This window comes from Spathaspora passalidarum (genome assembly GCF_000223485.1).
Source record: "Spathaspora passalidarum NRRL Y-27907 unplaced genomic scaffold SPAPAscaffold_1, whole genome shotgun sequence".
Lineage (NCBI taxonomy): Eukaryota > Fungi > Ascomycota > Pichiomycetes > Serinales > Debaryomycetaceae > Spathaspora > Spathaspora passalidarum.
Window position 1 is genome coordinate 1,051,266 of NW_006767425.1, and position 27,341 is coordinate 1,078,606.

The 27,341-nt window shown below is 36.4% G+C and overlaps 13 protein-coding genes across 13 annotated transcripts; 6 read left to right on the top strand and 7 right to left on the bottom strand. All coding sequences in view use genetic code 12, as the record gives it.

The window, feature by feature from the left end:
* Positions 1–1,570: 1,570 nt before the first annotated feature.
* SPAPADRAFT_58285 (uncharacterized protein) lies at positions 1,571–2,352 on the bottom strand (the record flags this gene model as incomplete). The annotated part of the gene is made up of 1 exon (XM_007372471.1): positions 1,571–2,352. One exon carries the CDS (start codon positions 2,053–2,055, stop codon positions 1,810–1,812), a length of 246 nt encoding a protein of 81 aa, XP_007372533.1.
* A 1,176-nt stretch (positions 2,353–3,528) lies between these two features.
* SMT3 (SUMO family protein) lies at positions 3,529–4,035 on the bottom strand (the record flags this gene model as incomplete). Its single annotated transcript, XM_007372472.1, has 1 exon — positions 3,529–4,035. The coding sequence occupies one exon, from the start codon at positions 4,005–4,007 to the stop codon at positions 3,723–3,725; it is 285 nt and encodes a 94-aa protein (XP_007372534.1).
* Positions 4,036–4,480: 445 nt separating this feature from the next.
* On the top strand, positions 4,481–6,364 carry PRM1 (pheromone-regulated protein; the record flags this gene model as incomplete). The annotated part of the gene is made up of 1 exon (XM_007372473.1): positions 4,481–6,364. The coding sequence occupies one exon, from the start codon at positions 4,481–4,483 to the stop codon at positions 6,362–6,364; it is 1,884 nt and encodes a 627-aa protein (XP_007372535.1).
* Positions 6,356–8,064, bottom strand: TOS4 (Tos4p; the record flags this gene model as incomplete). Its single annotated transcript, XM_007372474.1, has 1 exon — positions 6,356–8,064. One exon carries the CDS (start codon positions 7,993–7,995, stop codon positions 6,415–6,417), a length of 1,581 nt encoding a protein of 526 aa, XP_007372536.1.
* A 394-nt stretch (positions 8,065–8,458) lies between these two features.
* Positions 8,459–10,567, top strand: RPL37B (60S ribosomal protein eL37; the record flags this gene model as incomplete). The annotated part of the gene is made up of 2 exons (XM_007372475.1): positions 8,459–8,521; positions 8,959–10,567. 2 exons carry the CDS (start codon positions 8,515–8,517, stop codon positions 9,216–9,218), a joined length of 267 nt encoding a protein of 88 aa, XP_007372537.1.
* On the bottom strand, positions 9,395–11,611 carry SPAPADRAFT_132508 (uncharacterized protein; the record flags this gene model as incomplete). The annotated part of the gene is made up of 1 exon (XM_007372476.1): positions 9,395–11,611. The coding sequence occupies one exon, from the start codon at positions 11,609–11,611 to the stop codon at positions 9,395–9,397; it is 2,217 nt and encodes a 738-aa protein (XP_007372538.1).
* Positions 11,612–11,787: 176 nt separating this feature from the next.
* Positions 11,788–12,708, top strand: NEP1 (18S rRNA pseudouridine methyltransferase; the record flags this gene model as incomplete). Its single annotated transcript, XM_007372477.1, has 1 exon — positions 11,788–12,708. One exon carries the CDS (start codon positions 11,831–11,833, stop codon positions 12,599–12,601), a length of 771 nt encoding a protein of 256 aa, XP_007372539.1.
* SPAPADRAFT_146037 (uncharacterized protein) lies at positions 12,709–13,695 on the top strand (the record flags this gene model as incomplete). Its single annotated transcript, XM_007372478.1, has 1 exon — positions 12,709–13,695. One exon carries the CDS (start codon positions 12,913–12,915, stop codon positions 13,693–13,695), a length of 783 nt encoding a protein of 260 aa, XP_007372540.1.
* A 70-nt stretch (positions 13,696–13,765) lies between these two features.
* Positions 13,766–17,551, bottom strand: GIN4 (protein kinase; the record flags this gene model as incomplete). Its single annotated transcript, XM_007372479.1, has 1 exon — positions 13,766–17,551. One exon carries the CDS (start codon positions 17,549–17,551, stop codon positions 13,766–13,768), a length of 3,786 nt encoding a protein of 1,261 aa, XP_007372541.1.
* A 449-nt stretch (positions 17,552–18,000) lies between these two features.
* Positions 18,001–19,467, bottom strand: SPAPADRAFT_58319 (uncharacterized protein; the record flags this gene model as incomplete). The annotated part of the gene is made up of 2 exons (XM_007372480.1): positions 18,001–18,872; positions 18,993–19,467. 2 exons carry the CDS (start codon positions 19,013–19,015, stop codon positions 18,740–18,742), a joined length of 156 nt encoding a protein of 51 aa, XP_007372542.1.
* Positions 19,468–19,568: 101 nt separating this feature from the next.
* KRR1 (ribosome biosynthesis protein) lies at positions 19,569–21,310 on the top strand (the record flags this gene model as incomplete). The annotated part of the gene is made up of 1 exon (XM_007372481.1): positions 19,569–21,310. One exon carries the CDS (start codon positions 19,595–19,597, stop codon positions 20,648–20,650), a length of 1,056 nt encoding a protein of 351 aa, XP_007372543.1.
* An 899-nt stretch (positions 21,311–22,209) lies between these two features.
* On the top strand, positions 22,210–24,593 carry SPAPADRAFT_58321 (uncharacterized protein; the record flags this gene model as incomplete). Its single annotated transcript, XM_007372482.1, has 1 exon — positions 22,210–24,593. A coding segment is annotated over one exon (814 nt), but the record flags the coding sequence as incomplete, so codon positions are not given.
* On the bottom strand, positions 23,654–26,701 carry GIN1 (chromatin-modulating protein; the record flags this gene model as incomplete). The annotated part of the gene is made up of 1 exon (XM_007372483.1): positions 23,654–26,701. The coding sequence occupies one exon, from the start codon at positions 26,699–26,701 to the stop codon at positions 23,654–23,656; it is 3,048 nt and encodes a 1,015-aa protein (XP_007372545.1).
* Positions 26,702–27,341: the final 640 nt, after the last annotated feature.

The following is a 27,341-nucleotide window of genomic DNA, read 5'->3' on the forward strand; positions in this document are numbered from 1 at the left end:
AATAAACTGTATGAACTTTAAAAAAAAGGGACGTAAATTTTAATGGCCAGACAGATAATAATGAATCCTAAAAATAGTAATCAACTGAGAATGTTTAAGCTGATCTGTATGTTTCCACCTGTGGGAATATGTTGGGTTTCAGGATGTCTGTCTCTCTTTTGCTTAAAAATATTTTTGTTATACAACAAAAAAAAAAATAAGGTTGATTTTTATATAAAGCTGGAAGTGGTGGGGGAGGAAGTGAAACTAAGGCAAAGGGATGGTGTTTAGATTTCGCGGAAAACTGTAAATAGGTTGTATACTGCGTTTCGATTCAGTGCTCGATTGATTGCTTGTATTGATTGTGGGGTCAGTTGATGTTGTTAGGTTTGTTTATAAAATGAACGTGTTTTACAAAAGGAAAAAAAAAATGATGGTTGATAAAAATAATTTTTGATTCAGGTGTTTTTTTTTTTCTTTTGTTGTTTTTTGCTTTTTGTTAAGTTTGTAATTTTTTTTATCCGTTTAGGTTTTCTGGTGTTTTGCCTGTTTGGGTTTTTTTGCAAATTAAGTTACGTCGGTCTTTTGAGGAGATTCCTTTTTAAGAGAAGTCCTTGGTTATTGCTTTTTACGTGTACATAAAGTCAGTGTAAGGCTATTGAGGTAATGTGCAAAGTATATCAGAAGAGCAAACTGTATAAACATACGAAACAGGACAATGAAATTGTCAAGTAGTGGGAAAAAATAGCAATCAAATCTGAGGGGGCTATTATGCGGTTTGGGTTAAATGGGTTACTGAACTAGTTATGTTACCAATCACCCCCTAAAATTTCTCTACAGTAATCGAATTATCCTAACGATTGATTTGTAATTTACTCCTGGTGTCAATGCATCCAAGAATACTTTTTCCTCGAAAATTGTTACAAGGATGGATGGTTATGAATACAGATTCTTTTCCTATCTTTTTTGCGCCTGCTCTCAATCTGCATATTCTTGTTTAATTTTCCTTACGAGCTTTGAATGGTTAAGAGCTTACCTTGCCTATGATTAGCTACTTTTATAAGTAAGTTTGGATGTTATTTATGAGGCAACCATACTTAAATCCAAAATCATCCAATTTTTGTTTTGTGGTTTTCCAATTGAATGACCCTTTTTAGATACTAAATATTTTTTCGCTTAAAATTTTTTGTGGGGAGGTGGCTAAAAAAACTCGACTCGAGTTTAACTACTCCTCGGTAAACGCACTACTGATTGCTGTCCTCCCCTCCTTGACTAAGAGGTATTAAGATCGGAATAACAACACCAAATTGCATGATAGTGCTATTTTAACTGGATTAAACAAACTGTCAAAATTGTCACATGTTTTTTTTGTTCAAAATTGTACCTTGCTATTTGATAGTTTTGTCAATACACTACTCGTTCCTCAGCCATCGTAAAAATTAGATAATATTCTCTACATATAGGAGATTAACACATTAAATTGTTAGTTGACATGTCAAAAAGAAACTGACTGCTACTCTTATCTACTATTGCTGTGCCAACTCCGCATTTCAGCCCAGTGTTTACATCTACATTTTTTTCTTTTCATTTTCCTAGTATTTTATTATAGTGTAAAAAGTCACTATATATAAATGGTAACCTATATCTATATAAATATAAAAAAAAAGGTAAGTCAAAGTTACAACATCTAGTCAAACCAAACTTAACCTTCTAATCCCTTGTTCAAATTGAAATCATTAAATCGTCATTAAATAAATTGTATTAGTATTTGTCATTACTAAATTCATCTCCTTTCCCCTCCTCCTCTAACCTTGTAGTTTCCTAAATTATCTAGTGGCTTTCGACAGAATAATCTCTTAAAATTGGGACATAGGTTGTACTTCCTCTTCTACAACCAGTAGTAGCCCTTGGTGGATAAGAACCATGGCCTTCAACAGTCACCTTTTCTGCACCATCATTTGGTTCACAGGTACACCATGATTCCTTTGGAGTACGATCCATAATTTCTGGGATATGTTGACCACATCCAGTCCATGACTTTTTGTTGCAGATAGCACAGATAGCAGCGTTACACATTATTTGTTGATTTAAGTTAGTTGTATGTATAAGTTTTAAACTCTAGAGAGTAACTAATGAAGATGATACTAAATGTAAATTAAAAAAAAAAGGAAAAGGCGATTCTTCTTCCAATTTATACTCAGAAAATCATTACCACGAAACATCAGGATAAGCCGGATTTATTTGATAAAGCTCGGTGCGTGATAACGGAAATGAATCCCGATGGACATTAACCTCCGAGTGGAGGATTGAATTATCCCCCTTGAAAAAAAAAATGGAATGACTTTTTATTTTTGGTGACTTGTTGCATGTAATAGCTTAGCGTTTTTGCATTAGTCAAAATTAGACCATTTGAGTCTTGAGCACTTTTTTCTTTGCGTGTGTAGTTTCCTATTTGGGAAGGATTTCTTCGATTTTTTCCTTTCATCCAGAATAATTTGTTCTATTTCCGCGTTTTTCCCTGCGTAGATTCCTAAATCATCCGGGGAACAAAGGAAAAGTAGTACGATCGCAAATTGACGTTTATACATCCATCGCCTGCCTCGATGGATGTCTCCGGAGTGCCCCACACGGGAGGGTTTTACCGTTATCTAATATTATTTTAGACCAATCCGATGTTTTGCGATGTCCTATTGACAACTCAACAATGTAACTAAGGAGTGCCACCTGGATTAGAACGCTGGGCAAATCTTATTTTTTCTTAAAAAACACATGTCATAAACGCCTAACCCCCATGGGGTCATTGTGAGGCGACTAATAGTCACCATGAAGACGCACATCAGATGATATCATCACGCAGATAATTAGACCAAGAGTTTTGCGTGTTTACAAATTGCAACATGCCTCGGCAGAGCTCGGCAAATGAGGCGGTGTTTCAAACCTTTTTACACAGTCATCATAAGCGAGATAAGCTTTTCTTAGATATGTTTTTTAGAGCCTGGTCTTGCTACGACTTCAATTATAAGGTTACACAGAAGAATTAAAAACATTTGTTGTATATTTGTCAACTTCTTTAGAAGTATGATCTCGTATGTTGTTATGCTCGGGCAAGGTTACTATTACCGAGTATTTCTTAATTTCGGAGTATTTTAAAAAATAAGGTTTAGTGTTCTAGTAGTCATCACTTATCGTGACCTATCGGATCAAATATGCAATGGAATCTTCCATGTGATACTATTTCGTCATTGCGTCATACTTAGTTCTGATATTTTGAGTTGTTGGGGGGAGTTTCAATTTTGTAAGAAACCACGCGAATTTTTTACAAAAATAATAACTCCTGTCATTGACTTTTCTTTTTCAATAATTATATCCCTTAAAACTTCTATTATTAACTATTACGAGTTGTTAATTCAATAAAATCATCTCGTATAGAAACTACATTTTCTTGTTTACCGAGACTGCTTCAAGCACAAGGGCAGATCCAAAGTTTTGATCCCTGCTTTTACGTCTTAGCACCGAATCAAGATTACAAAAACATACAGGTTTTATTAGCATGATTTTATATATTCAGATTTAATAACATATTTTATAGTTATACAACATCTATAAAATCATTAGGAATCTACAGGTGCTATGGAAATTACAACATACCAATTCAGCTGACTAATTTCTTGTTCACCCCTCATTCAGTCCAATACATAACCAAAAAAAATTCGAAACACATCTAAAACAATAGTCCAGCTAGTCTACAAAGCACCACCGGTTTGTTCACGATGGGCTTCAATGGTATCACCATCTTCCAATTCCAATTCATCTGGAGTGTTGTGGGGATAGACTCTGGTACCATCAATTAAGAAACGTAAACTGTTGATATCTTTACCTTGTCTCTTACAGAACGCCTCCATTAATCTCTTCATAGGTGTTGATCTTTTGATTTTAAAAAAGATTTCAGCAGACCCATCAGAAACTTTTAAGTTGATGTGAGTGGTGGAATCTTGCTTTTCTTCCTTTGGTTGTTCAGTGTCAGACATTGTTGATGTATGATAGAGATCACGTCCTGGGTGTAAGTTTTGTTGCCCTTGTTTTTTTCTTGTTTTGAGCAATACAATTCAAAATAAGGCAAAGTTGTGTTTTTTCTTTTTCAATTCATGCACGACCTTTTATTTATTTTTCTGTGCATAATGGCTGCCAAAAAAGTAATCTACTATTCCTACTGAATATCTCAGAGAAGGAATGTATAGTATGATTTGAGCAATTAGACTTCTCGATGAAACAAAATTTCCACCTTAACCTTATTTTTGAAAAGTGCTTACTGTGATTGGCATTTTCAAGTTAGTACAGATTGAGATGTTTCAGACTTGTGTCAAGTTGGTTTCATACTTGAAACACTGCTTGACAAGTAAAAAGTCGATTAATACTCTAATAAATAGATGTGGGCCCTTATTACTTTCTAACTCAGTTCTCGTAGACAACTGATAGATATAAAAAAACAACAACCGACATAATGAGTACACCAATCACTCGAAACTATTTAAATCTTACAGAAATATTATCGCAAGCATATCTTAACAAATACACCATCTTATTCCTTCTTATACTTGTAAAACTAATTATATTCAAGAATTCCTTGATAAGTCAATTAAATCAAACGATAGTAAATGAAACTATATGCAATAAAGATCAGATCGAACCAATACTTTCATCAATACACAATATTATCCTTGATGGGTTAAAAGAGACACAGCATGCTGGTATAACATTCATTGTAATAATAGTTACAATCATAAAAAATCTACTCATTTTCTATATTGAGATATTTGTAGGGACATTTCTATGTCTTTTGAATGCTGTAATTAAAGGAACTACCGAGTTGGCTCTTGATTCAAGTGAAACTATAATTCGAGCTGTGAATACTACAGTAGTTGAAGTCACCAACCAAGTAGAAGAAGGATTGAAAGGGTTGAGTGGAGTACTTAACGATTTTGCCAAAGGTGCCATGGGATTTAAGTCTATTTTTTCAGGAAAGGCTAGCAACCCAAGTGAGTTTGAGGACAGGATCCATCTTTCCTTGGGTGAACTCAAGGATAAGATAGCCATTCCTAGCGAGGTAGTAGATGCTATAAATTCAGTTAGGAATGCTGATCTTGGGAAGCTTACCAAATTAGATAATGCAACCCAAGTGATACTAGAAGCTCCATTCAAATTAGTCACCAAACAATTGAAAGAGTTTAAAGATAAAAAGAACTATTCAGAAACAGTGAAGCCTATTGATGCCAACCAGATTCAACAGCTTTGTAATGCTCATGTCGAAAGCGTGCATAATGTTCAGAAGGGTTTAATTATAGTGGTTGAAAACTTGACCAAAACTTTGGTAATTTTGCTCATAATGGCAATGATTGGGTCTACTTGCTATGTTGTATTTATAGAATGTATGAAGTGGAGAAGAATGCAGAAATTCATTCGTGAAGACTTGTCACATCCAGTCAAATTCAAGAATCAGTACAACATCTATCATAGTTCTCTGATGTACATGGTTGCTAAAAGGTTTAATTTGCGTGTAGGTGATAGAGCTCTATGGTGGTGGAGTTTTTTATCTAGCAAATTTGCAGGGTATACTTTACTATTTGGAATCATGGGGTTAATGGCGTTGCTATGCCAATACATTATCATTCTGAAGTTGAGACATACTTTAGGAGAAAGGGCGACTGAATTAATGCAGGATGAACAATCTAGAAACTTAACTACAACTTATATAAAAGATATGAAACAGTATATTAATAATACTGAATCTTCTGTTAACAAAGAATTGTTTGGTCATTTCCACAAGGCAACTGGTGCAGTCCATAAAGAATTAACAGAGTTCATTGAGATTATGAATAGTACCATGACTGATATATTTGGGAAAATACCTTTGGGGAAACCAATAAACACTGTAATATATTGTGTTCTAGGGAGGAAGTTAGTTGCTTTAGAAAGAGGAATAGATTGGCTACATCAGAATATCAGGATTAAACTCCCACGACTTTCAAAAAACTTGGAAAATGACATCAAGCAACTAAAGTTTGTAAAAACAAGCTCAGTTTTGAATAAGTTAAACACCATGATTGATGTTTATGAAAAATCCTTGCGCTTGGAACTATATATCAGTACTGTACTTGTTGCTCTTTGGGGCCTACAAATTATAATTGGCTCAATATGGGTTTTCCTTCAAGATAGAAAAGTTACCCAAGAGCTCGTCATGATAAGTTCACCACAACCGTTATCTAAGTCAGAAAAGATATTATATGGATATCCTCTCGACAATCCTCATATTCTGTTTCCAGGAGCATTCATTCCTTCCCGAAGTAGTCTGATACCCAGTCCACTTTCTAAGTATAATAAAACTTGACATTTGTATCAATTTACTATTTTCTAATATACACACTTATATAAAAATTCTTACTTTTTGATAGGAGCAGGTTTCTTCCAGTAGTATTGTTTGTGGGTTCTTCTACAAGCTCTTAACCCACCATGACCCTTGACATTTGCGACCATTTGCTTTCTTGCTTCATCAGTATCATTTTCCGAGATGTAATAATATTCTTCTTCCAATGGTTTACCAGCAGCGTCTTTACCCTGACGGTAAATCACACCAATACATGGAATATCGTGAAGGATTTGACGGATTTGAGAAAGTGTCAATTTGGAAGTTATTACACTGAAACTGTTTAAGAATGATGCAGGGGTAGAATTCAATCTCGAGAATGCAAGATGGTTGATTAAGATGTTGTTAATTTCGTCAATGTTTTCAGGTAAAACTGGGGTAAACTCTTTTGGTGCCTGTTCAGGGGCAGGTGTCGATGGACGTGACTTCTTTTTCTTCTTTAATTTGCTTTCCGGTTCTTCTGATTTAGCTTTTCTCTTCACGGTGTTTGTGGTATCCTTAAGAGCTGATTTTAGGGTATCAGTAGATGTTCTTGGAGTAGGGGTATTTGTTAAGGATTGGCTTGATTGTTCTGCAATCTTTACTGATTCGTTGGCCTCAAAGATCTTGAAAGGTGTTGATGGACGGGATGGAACTGGATGATGAATCTTGACCAGCTTTGGTTGTTGTTGAACCTGTTGTTCTGCTGGTGCTTGTGGTTCTGGTTCCTTACTTGGGGTGTCTTCATCTTCGGCATTAAGTTCAACCGATGGTCTTGGCTTTAATGGAGTGTTTGGAATAGTAATTTCTGCTGATTTCAATGGGGTTGATAACAAAACTGGGGCTTCCTCGTCAGTTAACTCTTCATCAATGTCATTTGGATTTAATAATACTAATTGGTTTGAAATTTGTAACATAACGCTATTGAATCTAGGCATGGTTATAGTTTCGTTTCTTCTAATGTAGAATTCAGTATGGTTGTAATCTAATTTAATTGTTCTGTTACTAGCAGGAACCAAATCCTTGTCTAATAAAGGTCCAGACTTATTTTCCAGAACAATAAAGTTGTTGGCAGAATTAGTAGCATAAACATAGCATGAATGGGGAATAACCATTCCAAAACCATTTGCACCTTTACAAGTCAAGATAATTTCGTGAGTATTATGACTAATGGCTAAATGAACTCTGGAGACGCGTGAATCGTTACCATTAAGGGCAAAATCACAACTACGCGAAGATCTGCCAACGTTAAAATGAGATTTGTCGGACAATAAAGGTATACGAGTAACGGAAGCATCTGGATTAAGGATATTGAAGTTGGTATTTATAGATACGGACTTCTTGTGTGGTTTAACAGTACTAGCGGTTTGGTTGTTTTCTTCTTCTTCTTCTTCTTCATCGTCTTTTTCCTCAGGTTGCTCTCTTGTTGGGGAGGAAGATCTGAAAAGGGCAGACGATGGATTTGGGGTTGGATAGTTGATTTGTCTCGATGACCTAGACCAACTTGCGTTCCCTTTCTTTAACGAAAACGGGTCAAAATGGACTGATCTTTCGTCGTCACTCACAGTGTCAAGCAAAGGAGACGATGGCGGAAATTGATAGTTTGTATTGGACATTGAACTACGGGTGTAAAACTAGCAGCAATGATAAGTGTTGTTGTCAACTGAAAATGGTTTTAATTCGATGATATCAAAAACTTGACAAGAAAATTCTACTGGGTTTATGTTTTGTTGGTGTGGGTTTTGCAGCAGCGATTCGGTGTTTGTGTAGTTTCATAGCGGAGCGTGTCTTGTTTGTTTACCTTTGCAGCCGAAAAATATTTGGAGTTTGCGCGTACGTGGAAAAGACATCAGGGTTTAACCCTAAGTGTAAAACAAACACGTGACCAGCAGAAAAAAGCATCCTGCATGTACAATATTTGTGCTGTGCACGACCGCTGCCTCACATTTTTTCCGTTAACTATGGGACGCACTCACAATAGCCAAACCTCCCCAGTGCGAACGACAGTTTGGCAGAGCCTTTGGCTTCTCCAATTCTCACATAGTGAAAATTTTCTAACAAAACAGAAAAAAAATTTTAAAAAGAAAATCTTTCTTACTTACTTACTATAACCACATAGATAATCAATAGCAAAAATGGGTAGTATGTGAAGATTCCTACAAGACTATGGTACATCATCTCATATGATGTATCAAATAACTAGAAGCGAGCTATTCTGCAATGTTTATAAGATGTTTTAAACCAAGTGAAATCAATATAAAAAAATGTGAAATGTTGGAGAAAGAGAGAATAAGAGAAGAAACGAGTAAATCATTCACAAGACAACCACTTTCAGACAAACCAAGTTCTCTGTAATACATTACAACGACAATATTAGACTATTTGCCACCTCCAGATCAAGATATTACACCGACCACAATATTGAGATGAGTCAATATGCAAAACGATAGATAGTAGTCTTTATTCCACCGCCGCCACCACACACACACACACACACACACACACCAGTTAAACACTTATAACATTGTCGATATCTTCTAGGAAATACAAAAAGACCAATTACTAACACCTCTCAATAGAAGGTACTCCATCTTTAGGTAAACGTCACAACAAGTCCCACACTTTATGTAACAGATGTGGTCGTCGTTCTTTCCACGTCCAAAAGAAGACCTGTTCTTCTTGTGGTTACCCAGCTGCTAAGATGAGATCTCACAACTGGGCTTTAAAGGCTAAGAGAAGAAGAACTACCGGTACCGGTAGAATGGCTTACTTGAAGCACGTTTCTAGAAGATTCAAGAACGGTTTCCAAACTGGTGTTGCCAAGCCACAAACTGCTTAAATCAATTAAATGTTGAAAATTTATCAATAAAGTTGCATTGGAGGAGAAACATATTCATCTTCCAGGGTTTACATGTATTCACAAATAATGGTTTAATTTTTTAGTTTAAAGCTTTACAACAACAAAAATATAATTTGTATCATAAGGATTATTAAAATTTGATATTTGTAGTATATTTACTCGACTAACTCCATCTCGTCAAACGTGAGGCTGTCGTGTTCACAATTCATATTGAAATATAAATTATCTGCTTCTTCGTGAGTGACGAATTTATTCAAGATTTCTCGGGCACATTCAATAGCATCTGATTCATAAGGGAATTCTAGCCCGTTAGCGAAATCAGTTTGTAAATCAGCAAGATATTTCCCATTCGGTATTATGTCTGTTAAATGGTTTAGTTCTCTTGCTCTGGATTCACATGTTTCGTTAAACACAACTTGATTATAGTAACCTTTCTCTCGAACTTTAAACAACAACTGTTGACCTTCGGCTGTAGTTGAAGAGTCTGACCCAAACGCTATTCTCAGCAATACCACAAATAATTCATGCATCGTCTCAGGGAATATCAACTCAGTCATATCTTTACCTTCTTGTTGGGTTAAATAGTTTATGATTTTGACAAAATTTGAAACTAGTTGGATTCGTAAGTAGATATATTTAGATCTGGGAGATCTCATGATATAATCTTGTTCAAATGCCACGATTCTTATCATAGATTTGAAATGTTCTCTATTGTATAAGAAATCTATAGTTTCTTGTGTAACAATTAGCGAGTGTAATAGTTCAGATACCTTGACCGACAAGGTTAATAAATGAAATTGATGGTTTGCGGATAATTCGTATTGTAACTCACCAGGAGTTTCCAAAAGTTCATATGGAATAGGTTGTGGTGCGACCACTACGTAGTTGTTCAAGCAGTCATGGTCTATAGGCACCATAGAGTCAATCTTTTTCAAATCGTAGTTGTTACCAACTATTCGATTCAATCCATACACCATGAAATTCTCTCGAATTGGTAATTCTATAAGACATACTTTAAGCAAGGAGCTTATAATTACACCATTCAATTCTGAATTGTTAAATGCAAATGTGTCGTCAGTGATGGATCCCAATAGCATCTCCACCATGTTGTACACTAGGTTTACCTGGGCAGTGTTTTTAAATCGTTCTGGATTTTGAGGTAAACACAAATTGAATAGTTCAAGTGGGAATAAATTCCAAGTGTTTCGTATATACTGGGCTTCATACATCGAAGACAACGTAATTGCTTTTTCAAGTATATCCATGCAACAAACGAATATGAATTTCTGAAGGATTGATACATGATTCGGAACATCATGATAATTCATAAACTCGTCTTCTAAACCCAATGGTAGATCACTTCCTTCACTTACTAAGTACGACAAGTCTTTGGCGATGTTAGAAACGTGAATCACAATGTGTCCAATTAGCTCTACAGATACCGCAACAGGTCGAAACGTTATCGAACAATGAACCAATGATAGAAGAAACGGTACAGCAAGACAACTTTTACTCTTTTGCCTATTGAGCAAATTATCAATAATTTCAAGTAAGACAGTGACGAATTCTTGTATGAGCTGATCCAAACGTAGACTCTTTCTACTCATTAACAATTCCATAATTGAGGAAGATATAGGTGTTCTTCTTAACAATTTAAAGTTGTGTTGAGTTAATTCCAAGTCAAAATCAGTACATATTTTGCTTAGATAAGAAAGTGATGTTCTTGTGCTTCCTAATATACAGTAATTCCATATCTGGTCTGAAAATAATGCAGCATCATTTGATGGTTTTATTATCCTTGGTTTAGGTGTAGATGGTGCTGGTGCTGGTACTGTTGCTGTTGCTGGTGCTGGTGCTGATACTAGAGATGCAGCTTTCACAGATTCGTTTGTTGTAGCAGGTACTATACTTGTAGTAACATCAAATTGATTATTTACTTTTCTTTTCTTACTAGCAGAGGCAATAACCAATTCATTATGCAAAAATTTCTTCTCATCTTCAAGTTTCAGCACTGCTTGTTTTAGAGCTACTATTTGTTCCTCATTGTTTCGTTTCAATGCAGTATATGAATCATTTAATTTGATAACCTCTTGTTGCTTCTGTTGTTGGAGCTGTTGCAACTGCATACGAAGGATTGAAATCTCACCATCTGCCCGATATAGCTTAGTTTGTATGTCATCGTTGATACCAGCGGAACTGTTGCCATTTCCTGTAGTAGCGACAGCGGTTGTTCTTAATCCTTGTTGAGTTTGGGTTGGTACATTTGCTTGTGTCGGTATCACCTGGTGGCCCTGAATTTCTGCTCTGCCTTGAATCAAAGCCTGTAAAAGTTCATCGTCATCATCACTATCACCAAAATCCGAGCTAGACATATTAGACCTAACCTAGCCAAGTTGGTTGTAAATAAAATCAAGGTTGACTAATTTATTTCCGAGGCTAATCAACGCGAACGTCATGTGACTCAAGAGGTCGAAACTTTTTTACTCATACGCATTGAGATGCCCGTTGAAAAATTCGTTAAAAAAAAATATTGTTAAAAAACCCTGATAAGAACGGTTTAGATATTGTTCTCGATCTATAGACGAATCATCATGTCCAGTCCAAGTGAATCTCAAAGTAATAACGAAAACAAAGAAACCAAGACGACAAATGCCCCACCAGCTTCATTTGTCCCTGTTCAACCTACCCCTCTCAGTTCTCGTGACAAGTCCACCAAAAGATTAATAGTTGTATTATCACAAGCATGTTTGGAAACCCACAAGATGAGCACAGATAGAAACGGTGGAGGTGACCGTTATGCTCTTTTAAACTGTGATGACCACCAAGGGTTGTTGAGGAAAATGGGCAGAGACATTGCCGAAGCAAGACCAGATATTACACATCAATGTTTATTGACATTATTGGATTCTCCAATCAACAAAGCTGGGAAGTTACAAGTATATATCCAAACTGCCAGAGGGGTATTGATAGAAGTTAACCCAAGTGTTAGAATCCCAAGAACTTTCAAGAGATTCTCTGGTTTAATGGTTCAATTATTGCACAAATTGAGTATCCGTTCTGAAAACTCCAAAGAAGTATTGTTAAAAGTTATAAAGAACCCAATCACTGACCATTTACCTACTAAATGTCGTAAGGTCACTTTATCCTTTGATGCAGAAATTAAGCGTGTTCAAGATTACGTAAGCACTTTAGACGAGGATGAAAGTATATGTGTTTTTGTCGGTGCCATGGCCAGAGGTAAAGATAACTTTGCCGATGAATTTGTTGATGAAAAAATCGGTCTTTCTGACTATCCATTGTCTGCTTCTGTTGCATGTTCTAAATTCTGTCACGGTTGTGAAGATGTTTGGGGTATTTTCTAAATAAACTAACTCAACTATTTAATTCTTTGTATGAATCTTTATCCTTGAATAGCGAGTATTTCTGATTCGTATAGTGCTATATATGTACAATAGATTCTGTTCTTTTAGTATGTTGCTAGTTCGCCGTATCAATAAGTTGTAACATCGCGCTACCATTTTCTGTGATTTTGTTACAGATTGGTTGGCTGAAAAAAAAAACCCTTACCTTTTGCAATCATTTCAAAAAAAACCATCCACAGATAAATACTTGTTATTTCAAAAAAGGTATTTCTAATCACTCACTCTTGCTCACAGACTACCATTAGCTAACAATGTCCAATATAATTCAAGCAAGCTCCGTTCATGGCTTAACTACTACATTAACAGTTTCCAACTTCCTTTTAGAACTGCTCAATTTACAAGATATTCTTGATGTCAATTTCTCGTCTGCTTCTGTTGTGCAGTTAACTAAATATCCAACCCCTTACTTCATCCGCCAAGATAAAAAGAATAAAAAGAAAACAGTCAAAGTGTTTAACGGTAATGGTGAACAAGTGTTTACTTTTGAAAGACTTTCATGTTTGAATCCAGTGTGGAGAATGTTGACTTTTCCTGCAAGACAAGAAGTAGCTACCATTAAAATTGGGCTTACTTCAAGGTCAGTTGATTTCCACACTAAAGAAGGAATAACTCACAGAGACGTATTTCTTGATATCGGACTCAATGGAAGATATAGATCCTTTTATCTTAATGATGGTTACAAATATTCCTGGAGTTCATCCACAAAGTACTTGGAGAAAGTTATTAATCCAAATGGTAAACTTGAAGAAACGAGATTACGAGTCGCCAAGGTTAAATTGATGAGACAATTCAAATTAGATTTCGAAATTTTGGTCGATGAAGATAATATTGATCCTGAAATTGCATTGTCTACTGCATTCATTTCAATGTTTACCCAATGGGGAACTGGTAATTATACAGATACAATTGGACCTACATTTATCCCACCTAAACCAATTGCTGAAGAAGTTGAACCAGAAGAACAACAGGACAAGCCAATTACTTTAGTTATTGAAAATCCCGATGGCTCAAACTTACAAATATCTAGTGAATAATAAATGGTAGTATACCTACATAGTTAGTTTAAAACAAAATAAATTTTATACAAATAAAAAACGTCTATAATCATTTCGTTGATGCTTCAACGTCCAACGCATCTTCACTCCTTAATACTTGTTCAATCTCTCTAAACAACAAATCAGCAGTCTCTTGTGAACCTTTAACCCTAACACAAACCAATTCTGATTTTTGATTAAAATCTCGAGGATTAATCTTTATTCTAAATTTACAGCTCAGAGCACTCTTTTTAGAAATGGACCCTGTTATATTATATCCAATTTGATCATTCTTCAACTTCTTCAATCCGAAATTAGTCCATGAATTCAATAACGAAAATAATGCAATTGACATTTCATGTTGTGGCAAAAGTGTTTGAATCTTTTTGATTTGGATTTGGCTAGAGGTTGAGCTTGACGAGAACCAACGCAAGAACGAGCTCTTGGGTTTTTCTTCCGGTTCATCAAGGGCCTTTTTAGTTCCCCATGATAACTTCCTGAAAATTGATGGCTTCCTCTTTTCATAAATATTGGTCTTATCTTCCAATGGCTTTTTAAGTCCATCAGATCTGCCAGGTGGTCCAAGTGGAGCGAGTGGTGCAGAAGTATTAGCTTTATCGCGTACTTTAGGATATGGCTGGGACTGAATTGGTTCATCGTTTAATGTAGGAGACAACATAGACTTCTTACCAGAAGGAACTTCATTAGCCAAGGCATCAATTGAAGACTTGGTGGATTTGCCTTCAGGCAATTTAATCTTATCGAATACATCATCAGTAGGTTCTTCAGATTCAACAGAAACCATGCTCTTACGCTTCTTGTAGATATCATCACTTTGAGTAGCAAAAGTATCGTCATACTCGGTTTTAGGTAATTCTGGGATCTTAGAAGTTGGTCTTGTACCAGTTGGTGGATTATACCTTCTTGTAGTTGACAACCTCTTGTCATGATAAGAATATCTCTTGTTAGCATGATCGTCAAGATCTAATACTGAACCATTATCTTCATATTGCTCTGCTTCTTCCTCTTCATCTTCTTCAACAAGTCCAGCTTGGTTTAATCTATCAGCCAAACTAGTTCTCAATTTAGGGAGTTGTTGTTGAACATCATCTTCATCATTTATAAACGAATTCAAATCGTGATAAGATTCTTTGGTAGAATATAAAGATAACACGGACAATCTCTTGTTGGAATTAGTGAAATTTCTCGATTTTCTAGTAACATTAGGAATCTTGACATTACCAATTAATGTCTTTGCCCCGACGTCTTTAGATAATCTCTTACCTTCAATTGGTGGAATAGATTGTTGTGGCTTATTTATAGTAAAGTCAAATCCATCATCTTCCTCGTCATCATTATCCAAGATAGAAACCATAGATTCTCTATTGATTCTTTTAGAAACTGTGGAATGTCTGTTAGTAGCAACAGACATTCTCTTAGTGGTAGTAACAGATTCTCTCTTGACGGTAGATTCACGTTTAGGATGCTTATTCAAGAGTCCGTCTCTCCATTCTTGTTCCAAGGCATCCTTTGCTTCATCCAATTGTTGATTTTCATAAGCTTGCCACAATGGATCTAATCTTGAAACTGGTCTTCTGGTCAACACAGGATCTCTTCTTCTGGCAGGCACAGGTTGAGTGACACTTCTCTTTTTCAAACATTCAAGTTCTTCCCGAGTCAATTCCTCAGATTCAAGTATACCTTCAGACAGAGCTCTAACACCGGCAGGTGGTTTAGATTGGCGTTTTGGTTGGGTGATTAACTCGCGGGCAAAGACATCTTGTTCACTATTGTTAGCTTCATTGTCATCTTTGATGGAAATTGTCAATTTTTGATTTCCAGTCAACAAAGACTTTCTATTTTGTCGTCTCTTTCTCTTTTCCAATTCTTTTCTGGCTTTGATTTCAGCTTCGTGTTTCTTTCTTTCAATTTCCATCAATCTTTCATATTCCATGGCTTGTTTCTCTTCAGGGTCGGCCAACTTTTCTTCTTCTGGATCGTAATCTTCATGGTTGAAGATCTTGTCACACAATGTGGCAAAAGTGGCTGAAGTACGCTTGGCTTGTTTATCAACGTATTCCCATTCATTATCAGTAGACAATTTAGCATAAGTTGATAACAATTTCATGGTGATGGAATTTCTCTTCAATCCAGTAGTCATGGAAGCACGAATTGACTTCCTCTTGGATAATCTCTTGCTGCTTTTACTACTGCTGAATATGGAAGCACGTTTGTTAGGCGAGATTTTGGCTGATTCATCAAGACGTTTGTTTTCAGGAACATTGGTTAATTCATGTTTTTCATAATAAGACCCCTTGGATGGAAGTGATGGAGGGATAGATTGATTACTTTGAGCAGCCATGATTTCATTATAAAGATTTCTGGGAATTGAGCCCAATCCGCTTAATCTCTTGTCACCTGTCTTGCGTGGTGAGTGACGTGGAGACTTCAATGGTGAATGACGAGGAGATTTCAACGGAGAATAACGGGGAGATTTCCTTGGAGAATATCTCTTAGCTGGTGAAGTTTTGTATGGAGATCCATGTGGTGACGATGTAGTTGGGTTAGTGGTTTTGACATAGGAATTTCTATTGTACTGGAACGAAGTTGGACGAGAAACATTAATTTTACTTGATCTCTTATTCTTCTTGGGTGTAGTTGACGTTGCTGGTAATTTATTATAACTTGTTGATTTCTTTGGTGGTGATCGATTTGGTACAGTACCATTACCAACTCCAAAATCTTCTTGGTTGGTATTATGTCTATATCTCATTAATAATGCATAGAAGGTTTTTTCGGGATTTGGACCATTCTTCAATAAACTCTCGATAATATCTTGTTGAGATCTATTGTGCCATAAGATAGATAAATTAGATAAAATTTGCTTATCGATGTTTTTAACCGATCCCAAGGATTTATAAGCAGTCTGAGGATGAGGTAAAGATCTTTCACTGATTAAATCTTCATTTGGAATAGGATACTTTAATAACAAGGGATGTTTTAAAATTACATCAATCTTAATTCTTTTTGCTGGATCAGCATTTAACATTTTCGAAATTAAGTCTTGAGCTTCCCGACTTAAATCGTCGGGCATTTCAAAACTCCCAGCTTGAACCTTTAATAGCAAGTTTCTAATGTTTTCATCATCAAATGGTAATCTTCCCGTTAGCAAGGCAAATAAAATGACCCCACAAGACCAAATATCTGATGCGGCACCATGATATTTCAATCCGCTGACAATTTCTGGAGCAGCATAGTGGGGAGAACCGCATGAAGTTTCTAATAATTTGCCATTGCTTTCCAAAGCAGCCATGCCGAAATCAGCCAACTTAACATTCAATTGGTCATCCAACAACAAGTTTTCTGGTTTTAAATCTCGATGACAGATACCGAGAGCATGGCAGTAGGCAGTACCCAAGATGATTTGCCTAAAGTATTTTATAGCTTCTCTTTCTTGTAATGGGCCGCGTTCAACTAACAAGTCAAACAATTCACCACCTTCGACATATTCCATGACAAGATATAACGCTTTTGAGGTTTCCCAAACGTCGTATAATCGAAGAACGTTGGGGTGGTTTAGCAATTTCATAATGATGATTTCACGCTCTATACCATAAGGTAATCCTTCTTTTTTCTGGTCGAGGTCTTGTGGTTCATCTTCAGCATCCTGTAATTCTGACTTTGATACAACTTTGACAGCAGCTTTCTGGCCGGTGACTTGGTGGGTTGCTAACAACACTCGTCCGGTGGCACCTCGGCCAAGGGTCTTACCGAGTTTCCAAGGTCCAATCTTTTGGGGATGGGAATGTCCCGCGTCCATGGACGAACTAATTGACGCCTGTCTTGAATGTGGCATTGCGCGTATGTGTGTGATTTTGGGAACTAGATTCTACTAAACTCCGTAGTAGTATTTAAGGGGTAAATTAAGCGAAAGTATTAAGGGAGTAAATTGTTGCCTTGTCCGTTAGTCAGTTTAAGTTATGAGTGTTTAGTTTCACCTCCTTTGTAGTCTCAATGGGCGAATTTGGAAATAAACAAGTATAAATATGAAAGAAAAAGGTTCGATACAGCCTTGTTGTAAAAAAAAACACTCGTTAAAAGAAAATTTTTTGTTTCTGTTTTAAGTTAAAATTGTTAAACGATTTGGCTGACAAAACGCGTAAACAATAAACGCGTGTCAATTTTTTAATCAACAATGAAATTTAATTTATTTTCCCCCTTTCAAAACTTTAGCACGTGATGCAGCCAATCCAATTATGTTTCTTCTTTGGGCATAATAGGGTCGCCCCTAGATATAGGCTAAATGCGTTTAATATACTATTACGATGAGGTGGGGAAGCGACGAATAAGCACTATGAAATTTCGGGTGATAGTTCAGAGGAACTATCAGCTCGTGCTGGTGTGGTGGTGTTAGTCGAAACAGGACAAGTGCAAGCCCAAAACGGCAAACTCAGCAAATGGGTGAGTCTTCCTGAAATTAAGCATTCTGGTTTTTTTTTTATTAAACAAAAAATACTTTAAGAGCTAATCGCTAGTTTCATATGAAAATTATATAGCGGGAGAGTTTCTAGATCTGGCTTTGAAGGATTCACCACCGGTGCTATTACGTCAGGCCAGTTAGACAGAATGTAAAGATCAATGGGTGTAAAACATATAAATGAAGGCTTATGCTTTCGAATGTATGTGCCAGCCCAATGAGGTGCGGTTTGTCTTGGTCGTATGTGAGTCATGACATATGCTGAAGCTATGAGCCTCAGCACGCTCCAGCTACCGCCACAACAGTAAGAGTAAGACCTGGCTCCATGTTTATAACATATTACAATGACAAGAGAAGGGTATTGGGCTGCTGCAACGAGCTACAATCACCCATAAATTTTCAATCTTCACATAATCTAGTTTTCCAGCTTCTGTGCTTCAAGTTACAGCAACTCGCATAATACTTGTTCTTGTAGAAGTGCGGCTTGACAAAGGTCAAACTGCTAATGTCTATTTCTATATATAGTTTGTGTATGACTATTGCAGTTTATTAAAACCCAACCTGCTATTACAATAGTTGTTGAAAGATGTTCCTGTACATTATTCGTGGCAACTTTACGTGGTCTAATGTATTTTCCAATGTATTTTCCAATGTATCTTCCAATGTATCTTCCAATGTATCTTCCAATGTATCTTCCAATGTATCCCCCAATGTATCTTCCAATGTATCTTCCAATGTATCTTCCAATGTATCTTCCAATGTATCTTCCAATGTATCTTCCAATGTATCCCCCAATGTATCTTCTAATGTATCTCCCAATGTATCTTTCCTAACCTCAAACATGTTGGCGAGCTTTCACCGCACCGCAATTTGAACAGTTTAATCTAAGGCAACGAGCAAACATTGCCTGCGTACCACAACTATCTAATAAGGATATTTTCTCTATAGTTGTATAAATATTTGTTTATAATCCCATCTCAGTCAATAATTCCATTTGTTTCTTTAAATCATTCTCAGTGGTCTTTCTCAGTTGTTTCAATTGTTCATCATTTGCAATATCTTGCTTTAATTGCTTGGCATCTAATGCTGATTGTTCTTTGGGTGATTCTACGGGAGTTGCCAATAAGTTTGTGATCTCTGTGAATGTCGATATGTTGGAGTTTAACTTTTCTATCTGAATTTTTGTTGACTTAAAGGACTTTTTATGTTTTGTAGATACCTTTTTTGGTTTGGATGACCCTTTGGATATCTTATTACTGGATTTTGTCTTTGTATTCACCTTCGCCATCTTGCTTGGTTAACTGTAGTAAATTTCTCTCATAATTTTTTTCTTTCTTTCTTCAGATAGAAATCGTTAGAAAAAAAAAAAATTAAGCTCATCGGATAACCACTTATCAATAGGAGAAGAATCAAACTATAGACATGCCTTCAACACACAATCGTGATAAACCATGGGATACTCCTGATATAGACAAATGGGTGATAGATGAATTCAAACCAGAAGACAATGCCCTGGGTCTCCATTTCGCTGAAGAATCTTCGTTTATGACCTTGTTCCCCAAATATAGAGAAGAATATTTACGTAACATATGGAGTCAAGTCACTCAAGCTTTAGACAAGCATTTCATTAAATGTGAATTAAACTTGATTGAGGGTTCTATGACTGTTAAAACCACCCCTAAAACATTTGATCCAGCCATGATTTTGAAAGCCCGTGATTTGATCAAGTTGTTAGCGAGATCGGTTCCATTTGGACAAGCCGTCAAGATTTTACAAGATGATATTGCTTGTGACGTTATCAAGATTGGTAACTTTGTTAATAATAAGGATAGATTTATCAAGAGAAGACAAAGATTAGTTGGTCCAAACGGGAATACCTTGAAGGCATTGGAGTTACTAACCAAGTGTTATATCTTGGTCCAGGGTAACACTGTAAGTGCTATGGGACCATTCAAAGGTTTAAAGGAAGTCAGAAGGGTTGTTGAAGATTGTATGAGAAATATTCATCCTATTTATTATATCAAAGAACTCATGATTAAGCAAGAGTTGAGTAAGAAGCCAGAATTGGCAAATGAAGATTGGTCAAGATTCTTGCCAAGTTTCAAGAAACGTAATGTTGTTAGAAAGAAGAAGAAGATGGCCAACAAGGAAAAGAAGGTATACACTCCATTCCCACCTGCTCAACAACCTAGAAAGATTGATTTACAAATTGAAAGTGGTGAGTATTTCTTGGGTAAGAAAGAGCGAGAATTGAAGAAATTACAAGAAAAGAGAGATAAGCAAGAAGAAGTCAGTGAAAGCAGAAAACAAGAAAGAATGAAAGATTTTGAAGCGCCAACGGAAGAGAAGCACGAAAACAAGTTGGTTGAAAAGAAGGACAAGAAGGACAAGAAGGACAAGAAAGACAAGAAGGACAAAAAGAAGAGACACGCTGACGATGAAGAAGAGTCAGGTAAACATAAGAAATCCAAGCATTAAATAGGGGTCTCAATGGTATATAATTCACATGTAAACTAATACAAACACACTACTGAAACTTAGCTCTTCGCGACAACCAAATTGAAGTCGCGACACAAAAAAATAATTTTCTCTGGGCGTGAATTTGTTCTGGGCAAATTTACAGATCTCCTTTTCTTAGTTATCGTCAGCATTCCTCTTACAAGTCGCTATGAAACGGAGACATTTTGCACTGTCAATAATGGGTTAGACAGGAGACAGGAGACAGGAGACATGTCGAATCGCGTGATAGCTGAAGAGACCACTGTGTTGGCAGTAAGAAATACTTTTCGCGACAGTTACACTTTGTGACCGATGAAACTTCCAGGTTTACGCGATTGTGTTAGTTGAGGCGATACTTTGTAACTCTTAAATTTTTTTGGCAACAATCGTTATTTTTTGTTCCCCTCTGTATTTTCGATGAATCAATCTAATTGTCTCGTGAGTGGTTTCCTCAAACAGTGTGAATGTCAATACAATTTGCTATGTCAATTTTTAAAGTTGTAGGCGGTGTAAGAGCAAGTCCCTGGCTTCGTCTAGTGGCTCATAACAACCGCATAAGCTAGACAGCCATAACGGTCGACTGGAAAAACGTTGCGACTAAATCCGGCGTGTCGTTTTTTTCTCGTGTCGGTTATTTTTGTTTTCGTTGTCAATTGGTGAGGAAAAAAACTTTTGTCTCGGCCCAAATAGGCAACAGCAAAACAAACAACATAAGAAAATGGCTTCAATTGTACTGCAATCGCACTAACAATAAGAAGATGGGGCGTATTTTTATGGCTAAACAAAGTTAGAGTGATAAAGTTTTTTATATTCCACAACATAACCATAAATATCAATCGATACTACAAGGGAGAGGGCGAAGCAGCAAGTGTATTGACTATACAGCATCCTAATGTCAAACCTAGATCGTATTATTTCCCTTGCGAATAATATTGAATCTAAAGCCACAACCTTAATAGAAAAATCCCAACATTCGCTTAATCTACTAAACCAAACTAGTTTGATCAATCAGGGGATTGAACTAATTGATGAAGAAACTGATGAAATCGACAATTTACTTGAGCACAATTCAACATATCACCACCAGTTCAATGCCTTGAATGAAAGACTCTACTGTTTAGAACAGAGTTTAACTTACAACGATATCTTAGTCAATCAGAATACCTTTGAAGGGTTGGTTAACGAGTATTCGTCAATAATCGAGAAGTTGCAAGTGAATGATTCATACACTTATAAGCCTCCAACTGAACAAGATGATCAAGCTGATCAGGCAGACATTTCATGGTCAAGCATAGATGATATTGACAATGACGAACTTGAAGATGAACCAGAAGAAGATTCAATCCTTCAATCACCACCGGATCTTAGAAAGATGATTTCCATTTCAAATTTGAAGTTAAAGCCTATCCGATGTTCCGCCCGTCAACTCATTCAAAAAAAGAAATCAAAGTATAGGTTGTCTGCAATTTATAATATCAACCCAATAGCATATGAAGAATCGTCGTCAGAATCAACGACGGCAGATACTTCTACCACTACTTCATGCATGCCTTTAACGCCACCCTCATTCCACCCAGGTATTACTAATACGCCTAGTACACCGCCATCAAGAGTCATAAGTAGTGGAGGTGAATCTACTGATACATACCAATCATCCGACATTATGCAAGACAATAACCATGGCCCAACCACATCCCCAGCTTCATCATTAGCATCATCGCCAATAATCAAACCAAGAAGAGCCAAATCATTGGATGAAATTGATGCTGATAATATCTTTAAAGAGTTTGATTGTGATCAAGACATGTTACGATTTAACCGATTGAAACATTTCATTAGTCTAAACCATCTTCCACTGAAGCAAGAAGAGCATGATTCAGATGATCTGACCAACATCGATTATAGCAATTACGACATGGTTTCTGTATGTTCCGACATGTCATATTATTCTCCTGAAAAACAAGAAAATGGAGACGACGAAGATAGAATTCTGTTTGATGATTTCAGTAAATTCTTGCGAAATTCCCGAGTGGAATTAAACAAGGATATCAGGGAAGCATTTCCACATTTAATAGCACCACCACACACATCAACCAAATTCCACAATCCTAGTGAAAATGTTCATCGCGTTGCCCCGTCACTAAGCACAGATTCAAAAGATGTGGAAACTTCAATCAGGGCTGAGCATCAGCAAGATCCCAAGGAATTGTTAAATCGAGTCATTTCTTATTCACAATTACCAATGACACCACCGGCTGGTTTAAGTTATCAGCGACGTTATTCCATGTCGTCACCTACTCCTAAGCATTCACGAAAATCTCAACAATTTACGTCACCTAGAAGACCACCCCTTAAGCATTCAAATAATAAAACAAAACCTCATAGTTACTCATCACCTACTCGATTACCGAAACAGAAATCTTATTCATCACCAACTAGGTTTCTCAAGCATTCGCCACCGCGTGACAAATCAATAACGGAAAGTTTTCTCGAGTTGATCCAAGCGAAAACTTCATTAGCATTACCATTGATTGCCTCACCGTCAAAACCACAACCGACACAGCCACAAACACAACCTACTTCAATCAAACAAATGTGTCTTTTGCGAGATTTACAGAATAAATCAAAACTACATCGCACTAGTCCAATACGAGCCGTAAATGACCGTCAAATTAAACGAATGCCTAGCAGACCAGATGCATTGTCATTGAAAAGAAAGCCGAAATCTGATGGGTTAATCATTGGAAAGAATACCATACACGTTGTTGATCGAAGTGGTGATGTTTTTAAACAGCCGGTTATTGTACGGACATATAATGAAAGAGCTTTGAAAGAAGCTTTATCTGCTAGTTTATTTAACTAACATAATACCCAAACATAAAAGGTGATTCCATTTTGTTGTTTTAAACTTTTATATTTACTACCTGGTTTTTAGAACTCAGGATCCCAAATTCTTGCATTTAGATAATATACATAGAAAAATTAATCAAAGCCTGTACTTTTGAATAAACTGCTACTTCGTGAGTTATCAAGACTCTTTGCTATTTGCTTTTCCTTCAAACTCTTGGTTTGCTTCTTGCTAGCATTATTCTTTTGCATGTATGTAATTGAAGCCTTTAATCCAGATACAGATTTATATTGCTTGCTGATAGTAACTCCCGAGAAAGTAGATTTGCCAAATGAAGTAGTTTGATTTTCTTGTTGAAACGATTTAAAAGATTTTATAATGGATGGTTTCTTGAACGCTGGCATAAACTCATCATCATCATCAGTGTCTGCATCAGTTACTTGCTGACTATCTCTTTTGTTATTCTCGCTGCTGAGAACAGTGGATACAGATCTAGTTAAGTTATTCATACTCTTTGTCTTTAATGTTTGAATATCCTCTACGTCGTCATCATCATCGTAACCATATTGAATGTTTGAGATCCTTTGCAATTCCACATAATCATCATCTTGGTGGCTCTTGTTAAGAAATGATAATTGCCGTTGAACAAATGATTCATCGACGGTTTTCTTACCATCAACTGCAACCTCTTCCCCATCGTCATCATCGTCGATTTTAATTTGTGATGTAGACTCTTGGATAGATTCAAAGAATGGTCTTGATCGCTCATTCTTTTCCAATTCAACCAATTTCTTATTCAGCAATAATCGCTGTTGTTGTTCTTGCAACTTTTGCCTTCTGTAGGCTGCCAACAATTGATCTTCTTCATCACTTAAATCAATATCGAATCCATTCCCATTAATACCACGTTTATTCAATCTATGGTTTTTGATATCATCCAATAACTTCTCCAATTCTTTTTGGTCCTTGATTTGGTAATCTTCCATAAACTTCTTTCTAACCTCTTCATCATTTAAATCAATATTGAAATTATTATCAATCATTCGTTCATCTTCAGAATTAGCCTGGTCGGACATTTCTCCATCCATACCACCAATACCCTGCCATTCATCTTCGGATTCAACTGCTTCTCCTTCAACAATCTTGTTTAAACCACGACGTTCAAATTCCTTTCTTCGTTTACGTTGTTTAAGCTCTTGTTTTTTGATCTTTTCTTGGAAGATTTTGATTTGTTCCTGGATATCTTCTTCATCTTCATCTTCTCCTTGTTCGATCATGTTATTGCGAATTGCTTTCTTTCCTTTATTTACAGTCGCAGGTGTGATTTCGTCTTCATCGTCTGTGAAAATGTCGTCAACTTGTGTTTTAATGGTTTGAGTAAGATTGATCTTTTGAGTTGGTGCGAATTTGTCTGGTTGGGTGATTGCTTGCGTTTGGGTAGGATCTTTTTGGGTTATGTCCACTTGAGTTGCATCTGGCTGAGTGGAAACTTGGATATATCCTTGAGTTGTGTCTTTTTGGGTTGCTTGAGTAGAACCTTGAGTTAAATCCTTAAAGCTTGGCACTTGCCTTTTAACAATTGCGTAATCCTCTTCATCGCTACTAACATTTTGTGTGGGCTTCAGATGTTGGAATAGAACACTATCATTCATATTGAAATCTGCTGCATCGTCATCTTCATCATTTCGGTCCGTTGTAGTTATGTTTGGCTCGTCATCGTCTGATTGCTTGTCTGATTCCTGACCACCAAACATATAACTGTCATCACTACGGGTTTCAGCTATCTTTACTTGTGCTTCTTCGTCCAGTTCAGCTTGGCTATCATCTTCCCCTTGTTCGTCTCCACTATAGTCTGATTCAGGAACTTCACTTTCTTCCAATTCTTCGCCTTCTTCATAATCTTTGTCTATCTCATCAGCAGCAACTCCAAGAGCTTTACCCACCAAGGCTAATTTGGCACGTTCTTGCATCTTTTCCTTCCTTCTTATATTCTTTGCTCGTTGAATTTCTCGCTCTAACAAACTAGTCATTTCTTCTTCGTCTTTATCCAATTCCTCAATTATGGCTTTACTAGGATCATTCAACTTTTGTTGTTTCAATTGAGATATGTTTCTAGCTTGCAAGTTTTTAAGAAGTGAACTGGTTGAATTGTGTGTAGTCTGAGCGTGTGCTCCTTTACGCTTACTGAATTTTTGTTTGATCTCTAATTTTTGATCTTTGGTTAATTCAGGAATTGGCTGAGCAGGAACATGTTGAGTATAAGTATAAGTATTGACTTCGGTATCTGAATCTGAATCTAACACAATTGCTGCTTTTTCTTGGGGTAATTCCTTACGCAACTTTTGAGCATACAACTCAAGTGGGTTCTTTATTTGGGTAGTAGTAATATTAGTAAGGGATGGTTCTGGAGGAGACGTCACGGGAGTAGATTCTATAGCGGGTATTATTTCCTGTTCTTCGTCGTCAGAAAATGCCTCTAATAATTTATCCTTATTAAATACAACTTGACGTTCAAACTCAGGTTGTATGTCTATTTTTCTTTTCTCGATATTCAAGAATTGTTTAATCTTGTTCAACTCTTTAAGGGAAGGGTCTTTATCAGTGGTGGATACGACCGTGTCGTTAATAATGTCGTCATCGGAAGATGATTCGGCTTCGATCTCCTTTTCTAACTGAGTTTGTTCAGTTTGTTGTCTTTGCTGACGCTTCAATTCTATCAACTTGGTAATTTTCTCTTGACGTTGTTGTTCAGTGAGAATGGCCGGCTCATCCATTATAACATCTGAGTGTGTAATAACTTGTGTAATAGCCTGTGTGGATGATTGAATGACTTGAGTAGGCTGGCTAAATTCAGTAGGATCAATCTCCAATTGTGGCAATTTCTGAAATTCGTCTTCTTGTTCTTCTTCTTCGGATTCTTCTATCTTATTACCATTTAAACGTTGATTGATTTTGTCCAATATGTTCAAGTTCTCTTTGTCTGAGTCTTCATGGTTGCTATTGCTATCAGAGTCACTATCATTGTTATTGATCACTTGGGTGGCTTGATATAAGTTATTTATAACTTGAGTTGAAGAATAGTCTTCAATTTGATCAAGCAAATCCATGATAAGCTGCTGGTCTATGGCAAAGAAGGAGAAAGGTGGATTTGGTTGTAAAAAAAAAAGTATGGTGTTTTCCATTTTTGACGCGCACAAAAGCGCGTACTTTATTTTTCTGATCTGTTTACTCTTTTTTTGGTGTTGCCAATATCTCTATACAAGAAGACCCTATTCATTCTGTGGAGGAATTACTGTTTGTGCTTGATTGAATTAAATAAATCTATATGACGTGTCTTATCTCAAGTAAGTTCTTTGAAGCTTTTCTTGATAGTTTTGTAGCATATAATGTGAAATACTAAGCTGTAGGTACACCATCAATCTTTGCAAATACCATGAAATTTTTTAGCAGAACATTTTCAAAATATATGGACGAAATTAGTCAAAAATATAATCAACCTGAGATCAATTGTGTGGAAAACCATTTTGGTAGAGAAGTTAAAATAAAGTTTATGCGTGGAGAAAAATCTACAACTATATAATCAACCGTAGTTTTTGTTCTATAGTCACGAGGATACGCATGTCAATGATGACAGCATAATGTTGTATGGTTTGACCAACTACGCATAAAACTTATAGCAATTTACGTTCATATTACACGGCTAACGGGGCAAACACAAAACCCAAGTCAAATGTTTGCCTATTTAGGGCATAACCTTACTGGTTATTTCTGGGCATGCTACTCCTATGTCAAACATCGGGGCCAAACATGTGCCCCCCCCCC